At 48.8% G+C, this 21,654-nt stretch overlaps 1 protein-coding gene across 2 annotated transcripts in view; it reads left to right on the forward strand.

Annotated features, from left to right (window-relative positions):
* The first annotated feature begins 6,408 nt into the window (after positions 1-6,408).
* The window catches only part of LOC138165238 (prostaglandin E2 receptor EP3 subtype-like), an 87,496-nt gene continuing 72,250 nt past the window's right edge, over positions 6,409-21,654 (forward strand). For both annotated transcript variants that reach the window (XM_069093358.1, XM_069093359.1), the window contains exon 1: positions 6,409-7,561. In XM_069093358.1, the coding sequence (XP_068949459.1) occupies positions 6,656-7,561 (906 nt within the window). In that variant the 5' untranslated portion in view covers positions 6,409-6,655. The remainder of the gene's footprint in view (positions 7,562-21,654) is intronic.

Here is a 21,654-nt window from a genome sequence, read left to right on the forward strand (position 1 = left end):
TTCCTTCCTTCCTTCCTTCCTTCCTTCCTTCCTTCCTTCCTTCCTTCTTCCCTTCCTCCCTTCCTTCCACAATCATATTTGTGCTCACGTATTAGTTGTCTCTGCACTGAAGGTACCTTACATGTTCCTACCGTGTTTCCCTGATAATAAGACACTGTCTTATTAATTTTTTGGACAGAAAAACACCAGAGGGCTTATTTTCAGGGGAGGGCTTATTTTAATGAACATTGACAGCAATTTTAATAAACAGGTAAATGTTTATTAACAAAAAACTGTACCTTTATTCAATAAGCAAATCACTGGGGAAGAACAGGATGACTCATTCACTGCTGCAGCTCTGATTGGATGCAGCTCGGAGCTCAGCGTGCGTTTGGGGGGAGGGGCGGGGGACGGTGCCGCAGGGGATCACCTTCACTACAGTAGCAATCTCAATAGGGCTTATTTTCAGGGGAGGGCTTATTTTAGAGGAATTTTACACAGTAAGGGGAGGGATTATTTTCGGGATAGGTCTTATTATCGGGGAAACACGGTAGGACCAGAAGTCATTGCCTCCCTTACACAGCTAGAAAGGCTTTGCGTTTGGCCTGGGCCCTAGGCTTCCCTGAAGACCAGTCTATCTGTGTTCACAAACAGAAGCTGGGCAATCTGGTGCTATTTACCCCAGGGCAATGTGGCAAATGTATCCAGGGATGGGGGTTTGTATCTATGGGGGGTGGGGGGCACATCATCACACTCATGCATCATTCTTCTTGCCTGGATTATTGTTAAAGGCTCATGTTATCACAGATTTACAAAGGAAAGTGACCCTTTGAACAAATGAATGCATGGGAAAACATTTGTGAAGCACTGACTGTGTCCCAAGGCTGTGCTAAGGGACAGCGATGCAAATACAAAAGCTAAGATAGACTCAGCTCTTCCAGAGTTTCTATTCTAATGGGAAAATCAGAGATAAGCTCACCGAGACCAGGAAGGGAGTCTAGTTTGGGAAAACCCAGGATTGGAGAACAGAAGCCTAGGGGAGAAGAGGGATGCATCCTTCCCAGTAACAAAGGCAGTGTTGATTTCCTTTTGGTGTGAGAACTGAAAAGTTAAGGCTGGATTGGGAAGAAGAAGCTATGTTCATGGGGGCAGGCAAAAAGACACCTGAGGAATGAAGTGCAGAATGGCTGGAACCAGCTCGCTGTGCAATGGGTCCCCGGAGGCATCTCCCAACCAGAATACGGGGACAGCAGAGTGAGCAGAAAGCGTCCATTTTTAAAGGTGAGGGAATGAGACAGAAGGTGCCGAGCCGTCCCCAACCTCACATGGAGAATCTCCTCATTCCCTGACCCCCTGGCAGCTTCTGCCCCCTGTCATGGCCCCCTGTGTGGCTGCCTCATGCATGTTTCCACAGCAAGGTTACGGCCATGTAGCGGCTTTGTCCAAATCCTTCCCTGGGCTCCCTCATTTCTCTAGTACAGAATAAAGACTGTCCACCTGGAGCTCTCAGTCCCCGCCAATCCCGCTCACCGAGTTCTGCAGCCTTATTTTACGCTGTTCTCCTTTGGGCCAACCATCCCCCTCCCCCGGTCCCCTGCGCGCTGGCACATAGATGTAACATCTGGCGCCTTCTTGCCTTCGAACCAGCTCTTCCACATCTGGACTCCACTCCCTCCGCAGCGCCGATTCTCGGAGCCCGGCCGCCCCTAGCTTTTAGCGTTTGCTGTCTCTCTAAATTGCTTTATACTTACTTACCTGGGTGCCTTGTACAGCCCCTAATGAAATGTAAACCCCATAAGGGATCATACATTTAGAAATGGAAGGGTCCTTGGAGTCCAACCCCTCATTTGACAAATGAGGAAACTGAGGCACAGGGAGGGTAAATGGCTTGCCTTTGGTTCCCCAACTAAGAAGTGTGTGAGGAAGGATTTGAACTCAGGTCTTCTAGCGCTCCATGTTTTATGTTCAGCGACCGCCTAGCACAGTGCTTTCAAAATAGCAAGACTTCTCTAGAGATTAACTGAATTTCTGGGCTCATCGTCCAAACCAATGGCAGTTGAATTGGATTCTTAAAATAATTTCATTATTTTACCTTTAAAATGGCCCCTCAGGCCTGAGGAGGTGGTTTCTCAAGTTTCTCAAGGTGAAAGGGATGGGAACTAGTCGAAGACTGAAATGCTCGGGCATCATTGTTCATTTCCGTCAGCAATTCCTCTAGGGAGCAGATCCGGGGGCCGGTGCTCCTCCACACTGGAGCGGCATCCTGTGACTAGCCAACAGAACGCTGGATGGTGCTATTGTGTCAGAGAAGTGCAGCTCCAACCTTCACCAAGCAAAAGGGGCCAAACGGCAAAGCCAGAGAGAGCCTTTCTGTGACTCCCAGTCACATCTCCAGCCCGTGGTTGATAGGAGGGATAGAATAGGTGACCGGCAGCAATGCATATTGCCTTTCCTGTATAAAAAACAAGCAAAACCAAAAAGCAAAGCAATCCTTTTAAAAAGAAACAGGGGAGGAATATTGCTGCCTGCTGAATTTTAGAATCTGCCCTTTCATTGGAAGCTAATTGTGCTTATTCCTAGCTTAATGTGTCACTTAGCCTGTCTGCCTCAGTTTCCTCAACTAGAAGATAGGGATAATAACAGTGCCTATCTCCCAGGGTACTTGTGAGAATCAAATGAAATGAGATTTGTAAAGCAGCCGATAAATGCTACATGGTCATTATTATTATAATTAGCTCAGATGGGGCCAGTGATGTCAGTTACCAGGTATGGGGCAAAACCCCTTTGCACTCCCCAGGGTCCAACTTGTATGTGTGTGTGCCTGGGGGCAGCTGGGCTTGTCCATACTTGTTGACCTGGATTCTAGAGCTAGCTCTGCCCTGAATGCCAGTCTTGAAAAGTGAATTTGAGCTGTCTGGGACCCCCTTTCCTTATTTGTCAAAGGGGAGGGTTGAACTAGATGAAGAGGCTTCAGCTTTAACATACTAAGTTCTAGGATTCTTAAATGTCAACAAGAATTCATATCATACTAAGATTGACTAAGGGGAAGTGTGGTTACGCACATAGAGGAATCTTGGCAGAGTTAGGAAGATTGGCTTTGAGTCCTATTTGGAACACAGATTGGCCGTGTCAGATGTGACCCTAGGCAAGTCACCTAGCCTCTCCATTTCCCCAAGTAACATTCTAAAACCCTAAGTTTCAGGGAAGTGCTTACTTGAGTCCTTGGAGGAATCCCCCAGTATGACAGAGGATGCTAGATAACAGTAAAGCTAATAATGACTAGAGGATTTGCGAAGAGCTTTTCAGACCTCTCCTTGGATCCTGACAACAATGCTCCCAGGGAGGAGGGAGATATCCTAAGCTCCATTTTATAGAAGAGGAGCCTGAGGCTCAGAAGGCAGCGATTACTCAGGACAACACTTCATATGAGTCAGGACTTGAACTCAGGTCTTCCTGTTTGCCCAGCACTCCTACGAAGACTACTTCTCTCTCCCAAGTCTGAACCAACCAACCAAACTAAAACTGAAATGGAATGTGGACATGGAAATAAGCATAGACCACATTGTCCACCAAATGACATTTAGAATGGCCCCCAATCTTTCTAATGAAAATCCAAGGGAGAGTCCAGTGGTTCACATTCTAGAAAGACAGCGTGTTCCTGGGAAGCAGAGGAAGGTTGAAGTGGAAGAAGATGAGAAGGATCTCCCTTGAAGACCTGGAATTCAGCCAGTTCAGTGATGTGCACTTTGAATGTGCAGGGTCACACTAGTCAGGGAGCATGGAAAGGCCCATTACTGAGACCTGGAACATCATAGGTGTCCCAGGCTCTGGGAGGCTGCCTGGGGAAGAGAAGGAAAAAGAACAAGTCCACTTAGGAAGGGGATCAGCAAAGGAAAATGGCCAAGGTTTCTTCTGACCCAGAAAGCAGCTTAGCCCTAGAATCCTTACTAGAGAAACTCAAGACCCTGCTCATTTTCAGTAGAAGATGGAACCTCCAGGGCACACCATTAAAACAAAACTTTAATTCACTTTAACCCACATGTTTCTCTAGCAGGTGTCTATAGCTAAGCCTCTTGTACCAAATGTTATTCCACCAAAGAAAAAAATATGCCCACATCATTCTAGAACTGCAAGCCATTTGTCCAATGCAGGCTGGAAATGAATTTCAAGGCCATAAATGCTCTGAAGGAGGCAGATTTTCATAGTGTTGTATTTGTTGCGCTTTTTAAATGAGCCCATATCTGAAGGTTTGATGGGAATGTATTTGTTGAGCTGAGAGGTGTTCCTTCCTATAAAGTATAACCTACACAGTTGGAGTCCATTTTCATTTCACTGCCAGACTTGGCACAAACAAAGAATTAATGCTGAGAAGCGACACAGGCTAGCATGACAACCTCACCAGGCAAAAAAGATAAAATTAAAGGTGAGTTGTGGTTTAGGGCAGCTGTGGGAGTGAAGTAACAGCTTCATTCTGGGGGGGTTTCTCCTTCCCTCTGAAAAATGATTGGCCACCAACGATCAGTGAAGCTAGGTCTGTGTAGTACTAAGCAAAGGCTTTGGGGCAGGAATGCAGAGTCCAGGTGGGCGTGGAGAGGAGAAATTTAGGTCTTCTCAGGAACCACTCTTTACAGCTAAATTGGAAACTAATCTGCTTGAAAGAGATGGTCTTTCAAGCAAAAGAGCTGATGGGTACAGAGACTGCTCAGATCTGGCTGGAGGTAGAAACAATGAACTTCATGTAGCTGGAAAGAATGAATAGAGCGCTGGGCCTGGAGTCTGGAAGACCTAGGTTCAAATTCATCCTCAGACACTAGCTGTGTGTCTCTGGGCAAGTCACTTCACCCTGTGTGCCTCAGTTTCCTCACCTGTAAAATGAGCTGGAGAAGGCAATGGCAAACCACTCTGGTGTCTCTGCCAAGAAAACCCCAAATGGGTCAGCAAGAGTCTGTCACAACTGAACAACTACAAAGCTGGAAAGAGAGACAGCTTTGCAGTCCAAGGCCATGGGATTCAAATTCCAGGTCTTCAGCTTTTTCCCTGGATGGCCTTGGACACTTTTCCTCTCCTGTAAAATAAAAGGGTTGTAGGAGAGATCTCCAAGGCCACTCCTCCTCCAGATCTCTGACTCTGCTTACCTTTTTCCTCTCTGCTATTTGAAGAAAATTGCACTTTGGAAGTTCCTCTCAAGTCCGCCTGTTTCCTTGATGCCTTTTGCCACCTAAGGGGGGATTTCACCTGGGTTCTCCCTAGCTTGGCAGACTGGGAGCACTGGATCCCAAGAGATAATGCTTTGGAGGTCTATGTGGAGGGGATATAGGTTTCAAAACCTGAAGTTCCCCACGTTGTTTAGGAACCTATGAAAAGTTCAAATCTCTCCTCACACACCAAGTATGTGACTTTGGGGAGGTCTCTGGGCCTCAGTTTCCTCATGTGCAGATAACTAGGTGACTCAGTGCCTCATGGAATGAGGGAGCTGGAGTCAGGAACATCTGATTTTAAATCTTGCCTCAGACATCAGTTGTGTGACTCCGGATAGGCCATTTAACCTCGGTTTGCCTCAGTTTCCTTATCTGTAAAATGGGCATAATAACAGCATATAACTTTCAGGGTTGTTGTGAGGATAAAGTGGGGTGACATTGTAAAGCTCTTTGCAAATCTTAAAGGACTGGGCATGTCAGCTATTATCTGTAAAAGAGGAGTCTGAACTACTCGACTCTGACACCAGATCAGAACTAAGGGTTGCCCCTTCCTCGCCCTGTCCCACTCCGACCCTCTTGGCAGGATTTTCCACCTGCATACATGCTGCCTCAATTCAGGCTGATTCCATACAGGATCTCCCATGTCCACTTGCGCCAAAGCCTCCCATCTATTCCTTTCTGGTGGGGACGGGGGCGTGTCCCCCACATTTCAGCTGGGGCTAGAGAATCTGCCTGGTCACCCTCAGGGCGCCAGACTGATCGTCGCCGCGGCGTTTCTAGGCTGGCGAATGGTGCTTCCCCACATCATCTCCCAAAGCGAATCCTCTCTTCTGCACCTCCCCAGGAGGTGATGATCACCGTATCTCCAGGCAGAGGTAGGAGGCAGCGTAGAAGGGGACGGCGGAGCGAGGCGAGGCTCACCGCCTCCCCTCTTTCCCAGACTCAGACGATCAGGGGAAGAACCTTGGGTCCCCTGGGTGCTGTGGAGAGGGCCCCACAGAGAGCACGGAAGCATGAGCAGCGCAGGGCAGTAGGGGAAGCAGAACTGGGGCTGGGGGCAACCTGCTCAGGGGAGTCCTCGGGGAATCCTCTCCTGTGCACTAGCAGCCCGATAGCCAGCTGCCAAGTGGGGCGCGGAGTCCGAGGGGCCGCCTCCTCCCTGCGCCTTGGGGCGCCCCGCCTCCCTCAGCCTTATAGAGAGGCGGGGGCCGGACTCCGGCTTCTCGCGGAGCTGGAGGGCCGGCGAGCAGGGCGGGCGCGGACGGCGCGGCGCCCTTGACCAAGCGGCCAGAGTGGCGGCTCCGCATAGCGCCGGGGCGGCGGCGAGCTAGCTCCGGGGGAGCCGGGGGAGCGGCGGCGCTGGGCACCATGGCTGGCAGAAGGACCCGAGCAGAGGCCGTCGCCAGCCTCCCACTGCTGCGCGTCAACGGACGGCTGTCCTTTCCCCTGCTACGACTGCTGCTGGCCACGAAGGAGACATGAAGGAGCCGGCGGGCAGGACCGGCGCCCTGGGGGGCTCCCCCTTTTGCAGCCGCCTGAACCACTCGTACCCGGGCATGTGGGGATCCGAGCTGCCCCCGCCGCTGGACGGCAACCGCACGGGCTCGCGGGCCGCCGAGGAGTGCGGCTCCGTGTCGGTAGCCTACCCACTCGCCATGATGATCACGGGCATCGTGGGCAACGCTCTCGCCATGCTGCTCGTGGCCCGTAGCTACCGTCGCAAGGAGAGTAAGCGCAAAAAATCCTTCCTGCTGTGCATCGGCGGCCTGGCCCTCACCGACCTGGTGGGCCAGCTACTAACCAGCCCAGTGGTCATCGCCGTCTACCTGTCCAAGAAGCCCTGGCAGCAGCTCGACCCGTCTGGCCGCCTGTGCTCCTTCTTTGGCCTCAGTATGACCACATTCGGCCTCTGCCCCCTCTTCATCGCCAGCGCCATGGCCGTCGAGCGGGCACTGGCCATCCGCGCACCGCACTGGTACGCCAGCCACATGAAGACCCGAGCCACCCGGGCAGTGCTGCTGGCCGTCTGGCTGGCGGGGCTCGCCTTCGCCCTGCTGCCCGTGGCCGGCGTGGGCCACTACACCGTCCAGTGGCCGGGGACGTGGTGCTTCATCAGCACTGGAGAGCGCGGCGCTAACCGCACCGGCTCGGCGCACAGCCGCGGCAATCTCTTCTTCGCCTCCACTTTTGCCTTCTTGGGGCTCACGGCGTTGGCTGTCACCTTCGTCTGCAACCTGGCCACCATCAAGGCGCTGGTGTCCCGCTGCCGGGCCAAGGCCACGGCCGCCCAGGCGGGTGCCCAGTGGGGCAGGATCACCACCGAGACAGTCATCCAGCTTATGGGAATCATGTGCGTGCTCTCCGCCTGCTGGTCTCCCTTGTTGGTAGGTCCCGGCTGGAAAAGGGGAGGGTGGGGTGGAGGACGCAGGACTGGGCGGAGGCAGGTATGAATAGGTATGATTGTATGGGGAGGGAGAGAAAGCTGGCAAAGCAGTGTGTGTGTGTGTGTGTGTGTGTGTGTGTGTGTGTGTGTGTGTGTGCCTGCGCCCGCGCGTCCACGGCGGTGGGTGTCTGGAGAGTTACCAGGGAGTGAGGGATTGGGGGCAGAAGTCTCATACCCCCTGAGGGGGGAGCACGGGATTATCAGTTGTCGCTTAATTCTCTGTGTGCGGTGTGTTTTCTCCTTACCCCAACTGACAGCTCCCTCTGTTTCGAGCTGTGTGGCATTCTCACAATCCAAGGCACTTCTTGGGCTTCCACCCCACACTATAAGGATCTACAAACACATATATGGAGCCAGCTTTCAGGTTGGCGAAGGGACTTGGGGTGAAAGATCCAGAGCCCTCAAAGGCCCAGCGCCTTCATTTCACGTGACGAGGGAATGTAAGGGTCGGGCTTGGCACGCAGTGCGGGTCAAGGGGAAGATTTAAGCCCCAGGTCCTCTGACTCGCCAGGGTACGAACTACACTGTCTTTCTTATCTTATTTGCTCCTCACAGCCACCCTTGGATGATGTGGAGGATATTATGATCTTCCGTTAGTGGCAACCCAGGATCGACGCCATCATTCCCCACAAGAAACTTATCTCTGGCCAAGATTAATTAATAGCTGTCAGAGGGAGGAGTCGAACCCACGACCGCCTCTGACTCTCCTCCAGATCTCTCTCCCAGCGCTCAGGTTTGGGGCTCATCTGAACCCGGCAATAGGGATATGAGGGCACCTCCTGCGCATGAAACCAGACGACAGGGGCTCAAACAACTGGGCGGCCCCTGGTCCTGCAGTCCTCAGTTTGCTTCCCCCAGGTGGAAGTGGGATTGGGTTGGATCGCTATCAGCCACGTCCCTGGGCGTCTGGGCCAGAGAAGCCCCTTCTCTTTGGAGCCCCTCCCTGCCTGAGAGCTCCAACAGTTCCACAGGGCTCCCCTTCCTTGGGACACCCCCTTCTCTTTTCCTCTGTGGTCTGAGCAATTTTAGCTGCGCTCAGACAAGTGTAGTTTCCTGAGGGCAGCCACATCACAGGAAGCTCTGCCTTTGCGCCTACCTGCGTGGGAGGCTCCTTCAGGTACACAGGGAGGGAGGACACTTAGCCCCCAGGCCACTGAAGCCAAACACCCCACCCCCTCCCTGCTCCTGCTTTCTTTCTTTCGTCTGTTTTTTTAATTTGAAGTTCACCATCACAAACGTTTCTGTATACAAAGAACCAAAGAAAGAGGAGTGTATTTAAAAGAGTGAATTTATGTTATTGATCTTTTATACAGTTGTTTTCAGAAGTGATCTTTGGGTGTGCATTTTAGTCCTCTCTGTTCTCAGCTAAATACTTTTTTAAAAGGAAAATCAAATAGCAAACGGCAACATTTTATTTAGACGTAGCGCCTAGCCCAGAATTTAAGACAAAAGGCAGGATGGGGCGCTGGAAAGAACAGCATTCGATTTTTTCTGTCTGACACTTGGTATACTGGCAATGTAACTGGTGGCAAATTCCTTCATCTCTCTCCGCCTCAGTTTCCTTCTCTGTAACATCAACATCAGAATTTCTACAGTCAGGGAGGCTAGGTGGTGCAGTCAATAGAGCCCTGGGCCCTGCAGTCAGGAGGACCTGAGTTCAAATTCGGCCTCAGACACTTAAACACTTACTAGACATGTGACCTTAGGCAAGTCACAACCCTAATTGCTTCTCCAAAAAGCAAAAAAAAAAAATTTTTTTTTAAAGAATGCCTATAGTCCTCCTCCTCAAAGGTGGATGTGAAGACAAAGAATCTGACCAGGATTTGCCTTATTATGTGAGCTGGTTGTATTATCGGCCTTACTAACTGTGTGACCTTGGACAAATCACTTAAGCTTCTCGGGCTTCTGTCTTTCCTTGTCTATAAAACGAGGTTGTCAAAGAATCTAAGAACTTGGATAGGAAAAAAAAAAAAACCCTCTTTATTTTTACTAACATTTAACCAATTTAGTATATCCTTCAGTCACAAATTTAAACCCCCCCAGAGACACAGGTGCATGTGGGAAAGCACCTGAGAAATGGCCCCCGGCATCACTAGACTGCCCAGGAGGTCTATGAAATAAACAAGGTTCAGAACTCTGGACCAGGTGACGCATGTGTCCCCTTCCAGCTCTGAATTGTTACCCTAGGAATATCTAAAAGTCTCTGCTCATTTTAAAGCACTGCCATTATTATTAACAACACAGTGGTTTAACCAAAACCTGCAAATAGTTTAGATGCTTTTACTGCTAACAAAGAGAAAACCTAAATGTGTGCATCGACGAGGGATGGATTTGGAGTTGGGGGGACTGGGCTCGGAGCCCCAGATCTGCTTCGTTGGCCAAGTCCCTGGGCTGCTCGAGGGCTGAAAGCTGCTCCCCAGGATCTTTCCTGGCTCCAAATTTCTGCTCTCTGTTCAATGTAGAGTATAAGAGCTGTCACTCACATAGGAAAAGAAGGGGAATTGGCCGGGTCACTTTTCTTTTCTGTTTTGGGATCCCTGGCATCTCAAACAGAGCCTGGATGGTAGGGGATGCCTAAGAAATGCTTCCTACTTTGTTGGTAACTGTGGAGTCTTTCTGACATGACCACTTGCCTCTCTCTGACCTCATCCTTTCCTGTTACTCCAAAACTTCCCCAAACACAATTAAGCCACATAGCAGTAAATGCTCACTGCTTTGGAGTCAGAGGCCCTGGGTCTGAAGGGGACTTTGGACGTTCTGGGGAAATTGACTTCAGCAGTTTGGGTCCCAAGGTCTGCCCCAGGAAAAGGATCATACCAGGGGAGATGTTCTCCAATTCATGTCACCACAAACTCAGTCATTATTTCATATATTATTAGTGATCACATATATATATATACATATATATATATATTATATGTATATATATATATATATATGCCTAAGGGCCCTTCCTATCTTTGGTCCTCAGGAGACAGAAGACAAGTGACTGATCAGTTTCATTTGGGACTGCTGTTTTTTAAAATCATGACCACAGTGGATTCAGGAAGAATCCAGAGTCTGACAGCTGTAATGGGAGATGTCAGGATTCAGTCACTGTTGAGGAAACGTCTCCTGAGTGTCATGACATAGGCTTGGAGATGATACTTTCCCTGCTGCTGGACTGCATCCATCAAAGGGAGCACTCAGATCTGCTAAGTGGTATCTATACACTATTAGCAGTGGAAAACTGGAAAAGATCTGAGACATCACGTTCTGATGCCCTCAGAGGATCATTGTATGTGTTCGTCCAGCTGAACCTCCCTAGTTTACAGATGAGGCCCAGAGCATTTACGTAACCCACTCAAAGTCATGTGGGTAGGACAGAGCCGGAAAATGGGCCCTTGGTTCAAAACCAGCAGCTTTTCCAGGGTCTCGAGCTTCCTCAAGTTCTCTTGGAGACTGACTCTGTACTAAAAAAGCCTGGAGGGAAGTGACTATGGCCCCCACACAGGAAGGAGGAGAGCTGAGATAGACTGCACTCGCTGCCTCCAAGGCCAGAGTGCCTCCCACAATGCTGGACTGCCTCTGGCTTGTCTGTCCTTGTAACAAACATTATATTTTAAAATCAATAAAGTGAGGGCTTGGAGCTCAGGGAAAATCTTTGAACTTTTTTTTAAATGAGGGAAAAAGAGAAGGGGAAAGAGAGGAGGAGGTGAAGGAGAAGAACACAAGAGACAGATATAGACAGAGAGATAGAGAGAGGAAGAGACAGAGACAGACAGAGAGAATGTTTCTGCTGACCTGCAGACATCTGCATGCAGTCTCAGCTGTTGGGAAGGGTCTACTCCCTTGTTTTATGTAAAAGAGCCTGAGACATAACCTTCATGTTTGTGTAGGAGGGTCTCCTGTCCAAAGGTGGATGGCGTTTGAACAAAGAAAGTGGCAAAGGTTTCCTTTCAGTAGAAGATTGCAGAGAGGTGAGAGGCCATCACCAAAATATCCTGAAACAGAATTTTGTGAGTCATAACATTGTACTGGGAGGAAGCCCACATTCACACTCCTCACTCTGACCAAAAGGAAACTTTCTTCAAGTTTTGTTTCTTTTTTTCTTCTCTTGCACCAAAGACCACTTAGGAGAAGTTGACTGACACAATGATCATGTCTGATGTTGAAGGTGACATACTGCCCCCTCAACCTCTTGACCCTTGACTGAGAAGAAATCAAGTGTGTTTGATTAGCTGGGACCCAGATTGGTTATCACGTTATTTAGCACTGGGATGGTTTTCCACGTCACTCTCATTCCCCTTCATGTCATTCAGCATCAATTCAGAGTCATCAGGGCCTCTAGCATTTCTCTGACTCCCTTTCCTACCATTTTATAGGTACACTAGGGATCTGTCCTATTCATGAACCATTACTTGTTGGCCATTCTCCAATTGATGGGTAATTACTTCATGTTTTGTTTGTTTGTTTGTTTTGGAAATGGTTTATTCATAGGATTGCAGATCTAGAGAGGGGAGACCTCAGAGGCCTGTTAGGCCAGTCCTCACTTTGGGAAAGCTGAAGCCTCAGAAAGTTCAGTCATTTGCCCAAGGTCACAAAGGTAGGAAGGATCAGGTGATAAGGGCTTGGGTTTAAATCAAAGGTCTGCCTCTAGGTCCAGTAGCCTTTCCTGTGTCCTCTGCTGTACATCCTTGATGCCTTTTATTAATGTGATGATCATTTCTGGATATTTCCCACTTCCTCCCACCCAGTTAAAATCTCCCTTAGATAATTAAGATAATACTTCTACACAAGGACAAGTCGTCAACTCAAAACCACCAGCCTAGAGACATGCACTTTATGTAAAATTCTGCCCCTTCTTAGCTGAGGATGAGGAGGTGTGCGATGCTTTCACTGGCTTTTAAAATTACTCCTTATTCACCTGCTATCTATTCTCAGAGCACTGAGAGTCGAAGGATAATGCTAATTAAATATCAATTCGGAGAGTCCTCTTTCCTCAGACAATTAGGACTTTAACTTTTGGGTTTGGGGAGGGGGTGAGGGAGAGAAAGAGAAATATTAACTCACACAGTACCAATATGACTATCTGAATATATACAGAAAAAGAGAATGGTTCGTGTGTACTTGAAATAAAATCTGTTTTTTTTTTTCAGAGTTCATAAAATGTAAGAATGGTTGGTTTTGTTTTAAAGGTGACAGCCCAGTGAGAACCATTCAGAACCTTACTGCCAGGGTAGTAGATAGCTTTCCGATTCTACCCATGCCTGAGGCAGAGACCCCTCATTTGAGGCCCGAAGTCAAATCCCAAACTAGGTTCTGATTTCCGAAGCACTTTCCATCCATTATCTCATTTGTTCCTGGCTGCTCAGTGCTGTTATCGTCCTCATTTTACAGATGAGGGAAACTGAGGCAGGAAGTGGCTGAGGTCAGATTGAACTTGGGTCTTCCAGGCTCCAAGGCCCATTGCTTTATCCACTGCACCACCAAGTGTTTATGTAAGTTTGTTGATGCTAAACAAATATCAAACCAGTTCTGCTTAGCATGGATGAGGTCCACAGGTAGGGCCCCATAGGCCCAGGGAGCTCCAAGGCCCCTTCCAGAGTCTAGAAATCATTACCTATTTTATTACACTATAAATTACTTTTAATATGCCGCAGGCCTCCTCAGTAGGTACCAGGCTAACTTTGTGCAAGTGATCAGGTTTCACATGAGTGCAGGAGCCATATGACATGAGGGCAGTGATCCCCTTGCTTCAGAATCCTGGGCTGCATTTGGGGTTTTGCAATAGAAGATAATCCGACCTCTGTGTTCGCATTCGGAGTACCAGCTAGTTCTACCCTTACAGAAATGCTGGCCGCTCAGGATGACTGAGCTCCCATTCGGTACGCATTTTGTCCGCAGTGAGCTCCGGCCCTGAGCCCTGTGCTAGGCTGAGGTCAGTCCTGGCTGCCATGCTTGGTGGGATGCTCTCCCTCCTCACTGTCCTGTCCCCTTCAGCCACGCTCAGTCATCTTTCCTCTTCATTACTGTCCCCTTCACAACAATTGCCTGTCAGTTTTTCTGGATAACTTTGTGGATATTTACGTATTTGTCCGTTTTGCTCCACCTTCCCCCATTAGAATGGAAGTTCCTTGAGGACAGGGGTTTTCTTTGTGTCTTGCATCCCCAACCTGTAGTTCAGTGGCTGGCATGGGGTAGGCAGCCAGGCATAACAAAGGACAGAGCCCAGGACTTGAGTCGAATCCTGACTCAAACACTTCCAGTGGCTTTGTTGTCGTCTGGCCTCCTTTCTTGAACAGGACCAAGGACATCGTGAGGGGGGATGTCTTGACTTGAGCATGAATTGGATTGGAGCGAGGCAGAGCTATGCACAGTTGTCAGCTCACTGTCTCCTCCAGAGTCACTGACAGCCAGGGGCAGGACAAAAGTCAAGAGGACCTGCAATGTAACCTTGGACAGGTCACTTAACTTCTGTTTGCCTCAGTTTACTCATCTGTAAAATAGCAATAGTAATAGCGCCCTCCCCAGGGTTATCATGAGGACCGACGGAATGAGACAATCTTTGTGAAATATTCAGCACACAGTAAGTTGTACATAAATGTCGGTCATTATTGCTGTTTTGAATAGTATGATTATAATAAGAGGAGAAGTCCTCTCTGGGAGGGCAAGCAAGCTGGATGACCATTGTCAGCCATCTTTCAGAAGGCTTCACTTTGGAGTGTGAGTTGGACCAGATTCAGGCCCCTCAAGTCCCTTCCAAGTTTTAGGGTCACAAATGTGGACCTGGAAGGAGCCTTTGAGGCCCCTTAGTCCAACTCTCTTACTTTATAGTTCCTAGAGTCAGGTGACTTGTCTAAGGTCACACAGGCAGTAAGTCAAGCAGTTGAAATTTGACCTCAGGTCCTGTGACTCCACAGCCAGTAATCTTTCCTCTTCGGACATTGCCAGTCCTGCAATTCTTAGTAATATGGATCCATATGAAATCATGAGAGGACAAGGCAAAGGTGAGTGTCCTCTGTGCCCCCAGAGAATGCTACAGAGAGTAAGTGCTTTTGGGTGTCTAAGGAGTCCTGAGAAAAGCCTTCCTCTCCAGGGCACAGGACAAGGCTTAAGACAGCCAGGACACACTTCAACTTAGGAAGAGCCAGCCTCGAATCCTGCTTCCTACACTTTACACCTTCCTTTTCCTTCTATGAGCTGAGTGACCCTGGGCAAGTCTCCCGACTTCAGTTTCCTCACTGGGGAAATGGGAGTAATAATAGTGGCGTCTCCCTTCCGGGCTGTTGTGAAGGTCAAATAAGAAACTATATATAAAGTGCTTTGCAAACTAATGTTTTAATTAGTTTAATTATTACTCATATTTTAATAATTGCTAGCTATTATTGTCATTGTTTTTGCTGCTGATTATAGAACTTGAAGAATGTGCAGGATTGAAGCAGGTGGAAAGGCGCAGTGAGATCATTCAGGAGTAATGAAGAGATCTCTGCAGGAGCAAGTCTGTTGTGTTCAGGTCATGGGAAGGAACCGGTCTGACGGGAGTCAGCAAGACCTGGGAGATAAGGCTTCTGAGGGGGAGATCAGGCTGCAGCTTGATCCTGGAGGCAGCAAGGAGGCCATTGAGGGCTCTTGAGCGGGGAATAACCTGATGCTAATGCTGGGACAGGCTAATTGAGCTGGAAGAGACACTGGCTACAGGGAGACAGTTGTTGGCAAACACTGAGAGCCCCAGTTTCTATAAAAATGAGGAACATAATGTAGAATCCATAACAGAATACTAGAGCCCTAGTTAGATCCAAAAGTACCTGTTCCGTGCCTGCTATGTGCCCTCACTGTGCTACAGAGCAAGTTTCCAATGATCCTCCCTCCAGCACCTGTGATTTTGCCCATATGAGTCCTTTTACTTTATTGAGAGAGATCGCGGCCCTTCCTTAGGAATAAGGAACAGATAGCACCTTAAAGTTTGGAAAGCAATTGAATACAGTATCTAATCTGATCCTTGTGACGACCTTGAGAGTTAGGTCCTAAATAATTATCCTCATTTTTCAGATCAGGAAACTGAGGCAGAAAGCAGTTAAGAGCCGTATCCAGGGTCACACTGCTAGTCAGTGTTTGAGGCAGGATTTGAACTCAGGTCTTCCTGACTCCAAGTGCAGCCTGCTTCCTGCTCTGCCCTTCCCAGCCTCCATGACGTTGTGGATAGTCCTGGAGAGTTTCTGGGGATGGTGTACGCACCCCTCTGCAGTCTTATGATGATGAGTCTCTGCAGACTTGCCAAGGTTGGACCTATCATCCCTATCTTATAGGTGAGGAAACCGAGGCTGAGAGAGGGGGTGTCTCTTGTCCGAGGTCACGCACTTTTTAGATTCTCACACTCTGTGCTGCCTAGCTGCTGCTCAGCGCTGGAAAAGGCCTTGGAAGTCACTGGCATCCAGGCTCTCGGAGCCTTCTTGGGGTCAGAGGGAATCTGCCAGAACTTGGGCTCTGAGAGGCCTCCCTGCCCCCAGCACATGTTGGATAGGGTCTTGTGGCCATAGCAAACAGGCAAGAGTGCCCTGGGAGGAACGAGAACTGGCGGGCTGAGGCTGAGCACAGGCTTTGTCTCTGTGTGGTCACGGCCTCTTTTTAAAGGCAGCATGGCTCAGGGCAGGGAGACCTTGGGATGGGGAGTCAGTTGAATCCTGGCTCTCCTCCTTCCAGCCTGTGTGACCCTGGCTGAGTCACTTAACCTCTGCCTGCCTCAGTTTCCTCATCTGTAAAATAGGGATAATCATAGCCCCTCCCTCTCAGAGCTGCTGGGACATGACAAGTAGTCCAGGAGTGCTTGTTTCCTTCCCTTCCTCTCATTTTCTAGGCGAGGGTATTGAGGCCAACTCTGTGTGGGAAACAATCTCCTTTGTTCCTTACAGGGCAGCTCCCTCGGGCCTCCAGCTTCCACCACATTTGGGGCATTGGTGATTCAATTCATCGAGGGAGTCTGTTGTGAGAGAACAGGGACATTGCTGAGAGGTCACAAGGCTTTGTGACATGGAGATCTGATTGCAGAAGGGAAGCAGGAGGCCCCACGGCCCCTCTCGGGCCTTCCCAGGGATTGTCAGTCCCACGTCAGATACGGGATCCTTCTTGGGGCTCTCCTGCTTGACCAGAATGTTGCTATTGGGGGAGGGCACGCATTAGGTGCCAGGCACTGGGGGACAGGACATAAAGAGAACAATGACTGCCCTATTGAGGGGAGGCAGTGAGCAGCAGAGGATGCGTGAAGGCGCCGAGTGGGGTCTGGACTGTAGCTGGGGAGATGGAGAGCAGCCTGTTGCTGGGGTGGACCGAAGCAGAACTCAGAGGGGGCTAGGGATCTTAGGGGGCAAAGGTGCAGAGATGGGAAATGGGAGGTCCCCAGTGAGGAAAAGTCAGGTCAGTCTGACTCCACTGCTGCGAGGGCACAGGGAGAAGAACACGAAATATACCTGGAAAGGACAAGTCAGGACCAGGTCATACCGGGCTTTAAGGGCCAAAGGGTGCAGTTTGTGTTGGATTCTAAAGCTGATAGGGAGTCACTGGCTTTTATTGAGCAAGGAAGTGGCTTTGCCAGTCAGATCTGGGCTGCAGGAAAATCACTTTCGCTCCTTCTGAACTAAGAATGCGTGGCACCAGGACACTCTGGGGAATTCAGTACAGAAGAGTTTCGGGTGTTCTAAGAGGGCAGTGACAGTGTTAGCCCCAGGCCTGCAGGGACTGACCCCCTCAATGTAGACATCCTGCCTAGTGGCCTCCCATCTGACTGGGGCTTGTCCAAAGCCTCCCTTGCCAGGGATCTGAGGTGGCCCATCCCCCTCCTGCTTTGGCAGATTTTATTGTTAGGGGGTTTTTGTTTGGTTTTATTTGCTTTTGAATGCTTTTAATTGAGCTGCAATCTGCCTCTGTGAGTTCCCTTATGTAGAAACATGACAGCCCTTGAAACATTTGAAGTCAGTCATCGTGGCCTGAGTCCCCAGAGTTCTCTAGGCTAGACAGGGGCTGTTTAGTCTGGAGAAGAGGAGGTTGGTGGAGAGGGCTGTGCAGGAGCTGGCCACTCTCAAGGAGCTGCCTTCAAATGAGGGATGAGCTTTGGTGCAGAGGAAGAGCCTGGAGCCTGCTAAGTGAGAGAGATGCCTGAGACGGTGCTTGGGGCTGAGACTGAGCTGGTCCTTCAGACTGTGGGAGGCAGATCGGGGGATGGAGCAGAGAGTGCAGGGGCCATGGAGGGGGGTTGGGGATGCCACCCACTTTGGGCTCTTCAGGAAAATCCCATTTGTCCTCCTCATTGGAATGGCCTTTCTTGTGTCTTCATGATTTTATTCTTGCATATCTCCCAACCTTCCCCTTCACCTTGTGGCCTTTTTCTCCATGGGGGCCTACCTATATTTTCTCTCAAAATATGCTTTTCCAGAATTTAAGGCTCATGTCAGATTATATCTGGCCAGCCTCAGGCATTTCAGAGGGTGGGGGGGAGAGAGGAGAGATAGACAGACACAGAGAGATGAAGAGAGAGACAGAAAAAAGAGACAGAGAGAAAGACAAAAAGACAGACACACAGGCACAGAGAAAGAGAGACAGACAGAGGAGAGACAGAGAAAAACAAAAAGACAGAGACAGAGAGATAGGGAGGGAAAAGACACACAAACAGAGAGAGAGAGAGAGAGAGAGAGACAGAGAGAGACAGAGAGAGAGAGAGAGAGAGAGAGAGAGAGAGAGAGAGAGAGAGAGAAAGAGACAGAGAGAGAAGAAAGAAGAGACAGACACACAGAGAGGTAGAGAGAGAAGAGACAGAGAAAGACAAAGAGCAGACAGATAGGGAGGGAGAAGAGAGATAGAGAGAGACAAAGAGAGGGAGGGATGGAGAGAGAGCTCCAACAGATGCCTCGTCTGGATAATTGCAGTCCCCTATCACTACTACAGATTGTCCCCAAAACCTTGGTACAGCATTAAGCTGTAAAGTCTATTAAAGCTTAAAACTGACTCAAAACTTTGGGGCAGCCCATGTACCATGCCTCTGGGCCAGACTATTTCCTCTTTCTTCCAGGGTGATCTGCAATCTTTTCTGTATAGCTATCTGTAAAATTTTTCAAAATCCCTTCTGTTTCTTCTTCTCTTGAATCCTACCTTCACCATCTTACTCCCCCTATCTGATGTTTGCTTTCTTCACATGATTGTGTCTAGTCAATACACCTTCCCCAGGTTGCCTTTTACCTCTCTTGTTCTAAGAAAGGGATCCCCGGCCACAGGTATGGTCCAGTCACACGTTTCCTCCCAGAGGCTTAGTGATAGTAATTAGGTCAAAGCTCCCTCTTTCTGTGTGGCCCTTGAGTCTTCCTGGCCTATCTGGGTCTCCCTTTTGCATGGGAGACATATTAGACCCTTTTCCCTCTGACTCCTTTTTTGACTCTCTCTCTCTCTGTCTCTGTCTTTCTGTCTCTGTCTCTGTCTCTCTGTCTGTCTGTCTCTCTCTCACTCTCTCTCTGTCTCTCTCTCTCTCTCTCTGTCTCTCTCTGTCTCTCTCTCTCTGTCTCTCTGTCTGTCTGTCTGTCTCTCTCTCTCTGTCTCTCTCTCTCCTGCCAAGTTCTTTGTCTTACAGTTGCTTCATGGTGCCCCCAACTCCCTGACTCTACAGTCATTCCCCCTCTCCCTTTTAGTTTAAATTCCTTCCAATTAGGTTTACAAGTCACCCCCAAACACCTTCGTCACCTCCAGGGCTCTCTGATTTGGTGATTCTGTCACAAGCAAGAGAGAGTTCATTCTTCTAAGTTGAAACATCACTTATTCTAAGAAGTAGCATGAATTGATGTTTCCAATGGACAGGCAGTGTGGTCCAGTGGATGAACAGTTGTCCTGACTTGTTCATGTCTTGCCTCAGACAATACAGCTGTCTGACCCTGGACAGCTCACCCAAACTGTTGGCACTCTGCTCAGCCGCTTAAGACTATAAACTGCAGAAGATGTTAGCTTACCTTGGTAGAGGGAGTTTACTCATCTGAGAGTCCCTAGACAGAGGGAAACAGGTCCCACCCCTCATGGGCACCAGACAGATGAGTTGCTTAAAATAATACCAATTTACTGATTGAAATTCCCAAATCTGGATTTGCAGATAGGTCAAACAATTGTTTTCTGAAGTCAGATTAGAACATAGTGGGAGATGTGGAATCCCTTGACTATTTCTTCCCAAAATGTTTCATTCCCCCACTTCCTCCTTCCACCTTCTTCAATGCTCAGCCACGAAGGAGAATGGGACCAGCTCCCAAATGCTAGGGGCTATCCTATGAAGGGTTAACATCTCAGTTTTTTCATCTGTGAAATGGGGATAGTAATATGTTCACTACTGATTTAGAATGTTTTGGGGAAAATGAGATGATGGCCTGCAAAGCACTAACTATAAAGCCTTCCTGAAATGTGTAAGGAATTATTGCTAATATTATTTCTACCTCCTATATCCAGTTCTAGGGCCCCAGCAGTAAGAAGATGTCATTCGGGCATGCAGTCAAGGAGAAAATCTGTGTGCGCAGGGGAGAAAGGCTCATAGATATCTCTGGGCACCTCTGTCTATGTTTGTGATCTTATGACACCTGGGATTCTGGGTGTCTCTAGGTATGAATAATAGTAATAATGATAAAGGTATTTACATATCACCTACTATGTGCCAGACACTGTGCTAAGGACTTTACAAATTTTATCTCATTTGATCTTTACAATATCCCTGAGATGGAAGTACTATTATTATCCCCATTTTTACAGGTCAGAAAACTAAGGCAGACAGAGGTTAAATGACTTGCCCGGGGTCACACAACTAGTGAGTATCTGGGGCCGGATTTGAATTTAGGTCTTCTTGACTCATTGCACCCACAAGCTGCCTAACCTGAGCTCTCTATACATCACTTCCAACAAGTGCTCATCCATCCTCCACTCGAAAAATGCCAAAGATAGCAGAGAAAAACCACCATCTTCCTTGACAGTTTTTTTGGGGGGTCCTTTGTTGTTAGGAAACATTTCCTTACCTCCAGCCTCAATCTACTTTCCTTCCTCCTGGTTCTGTCCTCAGGGACCAAACAGAACAACTTCTAATCCCTCTGCTTGTGAGAGTCCTTCCAAAACTTGAACACACGTTCCCCCAAATGGTCTCTTCTCCAAGCTCCTTGACAATGAGGTGTAGGTCATATTTACCTCTCAGTCCCCAGTAGAGAAGATCTGAGGCCTCCCTGCTCCCTAAAACTGCTCCCAGAAAACAAAACGGCAGAGCCAGCCAGCCATGATAAGTGGTCTGTACTCATAAAGATAATTCCAGTATTGATTTTTAAAAATTTGTTGTCTTCAGTTGAATTCAGTTCAATTTGACATTTATTAAAAATCTACCACATACAAGGTCCTTTCTTAGCTCCTTGGGGTGGAAAGATAAGCTGTATGTGCTGAAGGAAGCCATCCTCCCAGGCCCTCCAGTTTGGGACTTCAGAATCAGCTCCCCTCTTCCTCGGCCCAGGCGCAGTCCCTTCCCGAGGCTGGTCCTTTCCATCTGATCTCTTCCCTTCCCCTATCAGCCGTGGTCCTAGCAGGGGCCGCCAGCTCCTGCCTGGCCCGTGGCAGCAGCCTCCCCAATGGTCCACCTTCCTCTGTATCCAGGAGCTGGCAGGCCTGGGGACGCTACTTTTCACTGCTCCCCCTTTGCACGGAAGCCTCAGGGTTGTCTTTCTTTCTTGTTTTGTTTTCCCCTAGGAAATTCTTCTTAAAAAATTATTTATTTACTTTTAGTTTACAACTTTCAGTTCCACAATCTCTTGTCAGATTTTCTCTCCCCCCCCCCATGGTGCCACATAATCTAATAGAGGTTCTACAAATACCTTCGAGTTGAACATTAGTCATGTTGTAAAGAAGGATGATAAGCCATGGGGTGAATAATGAGAACGAAGGGAAGAACCAAACAAAACCCGACTCACGAAGGGCAGGGATATGCACATGCAGACAAAGGATACAGGCTGAAGATTGAAGCGGCGGGGTTTTCTGGCATCCCCACGCCTCTCCAGGCCGCCT

The sequence above is a fragment of the Petaurus breviceps genome, unplaced genomic scaffold, assembly GCF_028583685.1.
Source record: "Petaurus breviceps papuanus isolate PSGF00001 unplaced genomic scaffold, PetGlider_PUasm1.0 208, whole genome shotgun sequence".
NCBI classification, from domain to species: Eukaryota; Metazoa; Chordata; class Mammalia; order Diprotodontia; family Petauridae; genus Petaurus; species Petaurus breviceps.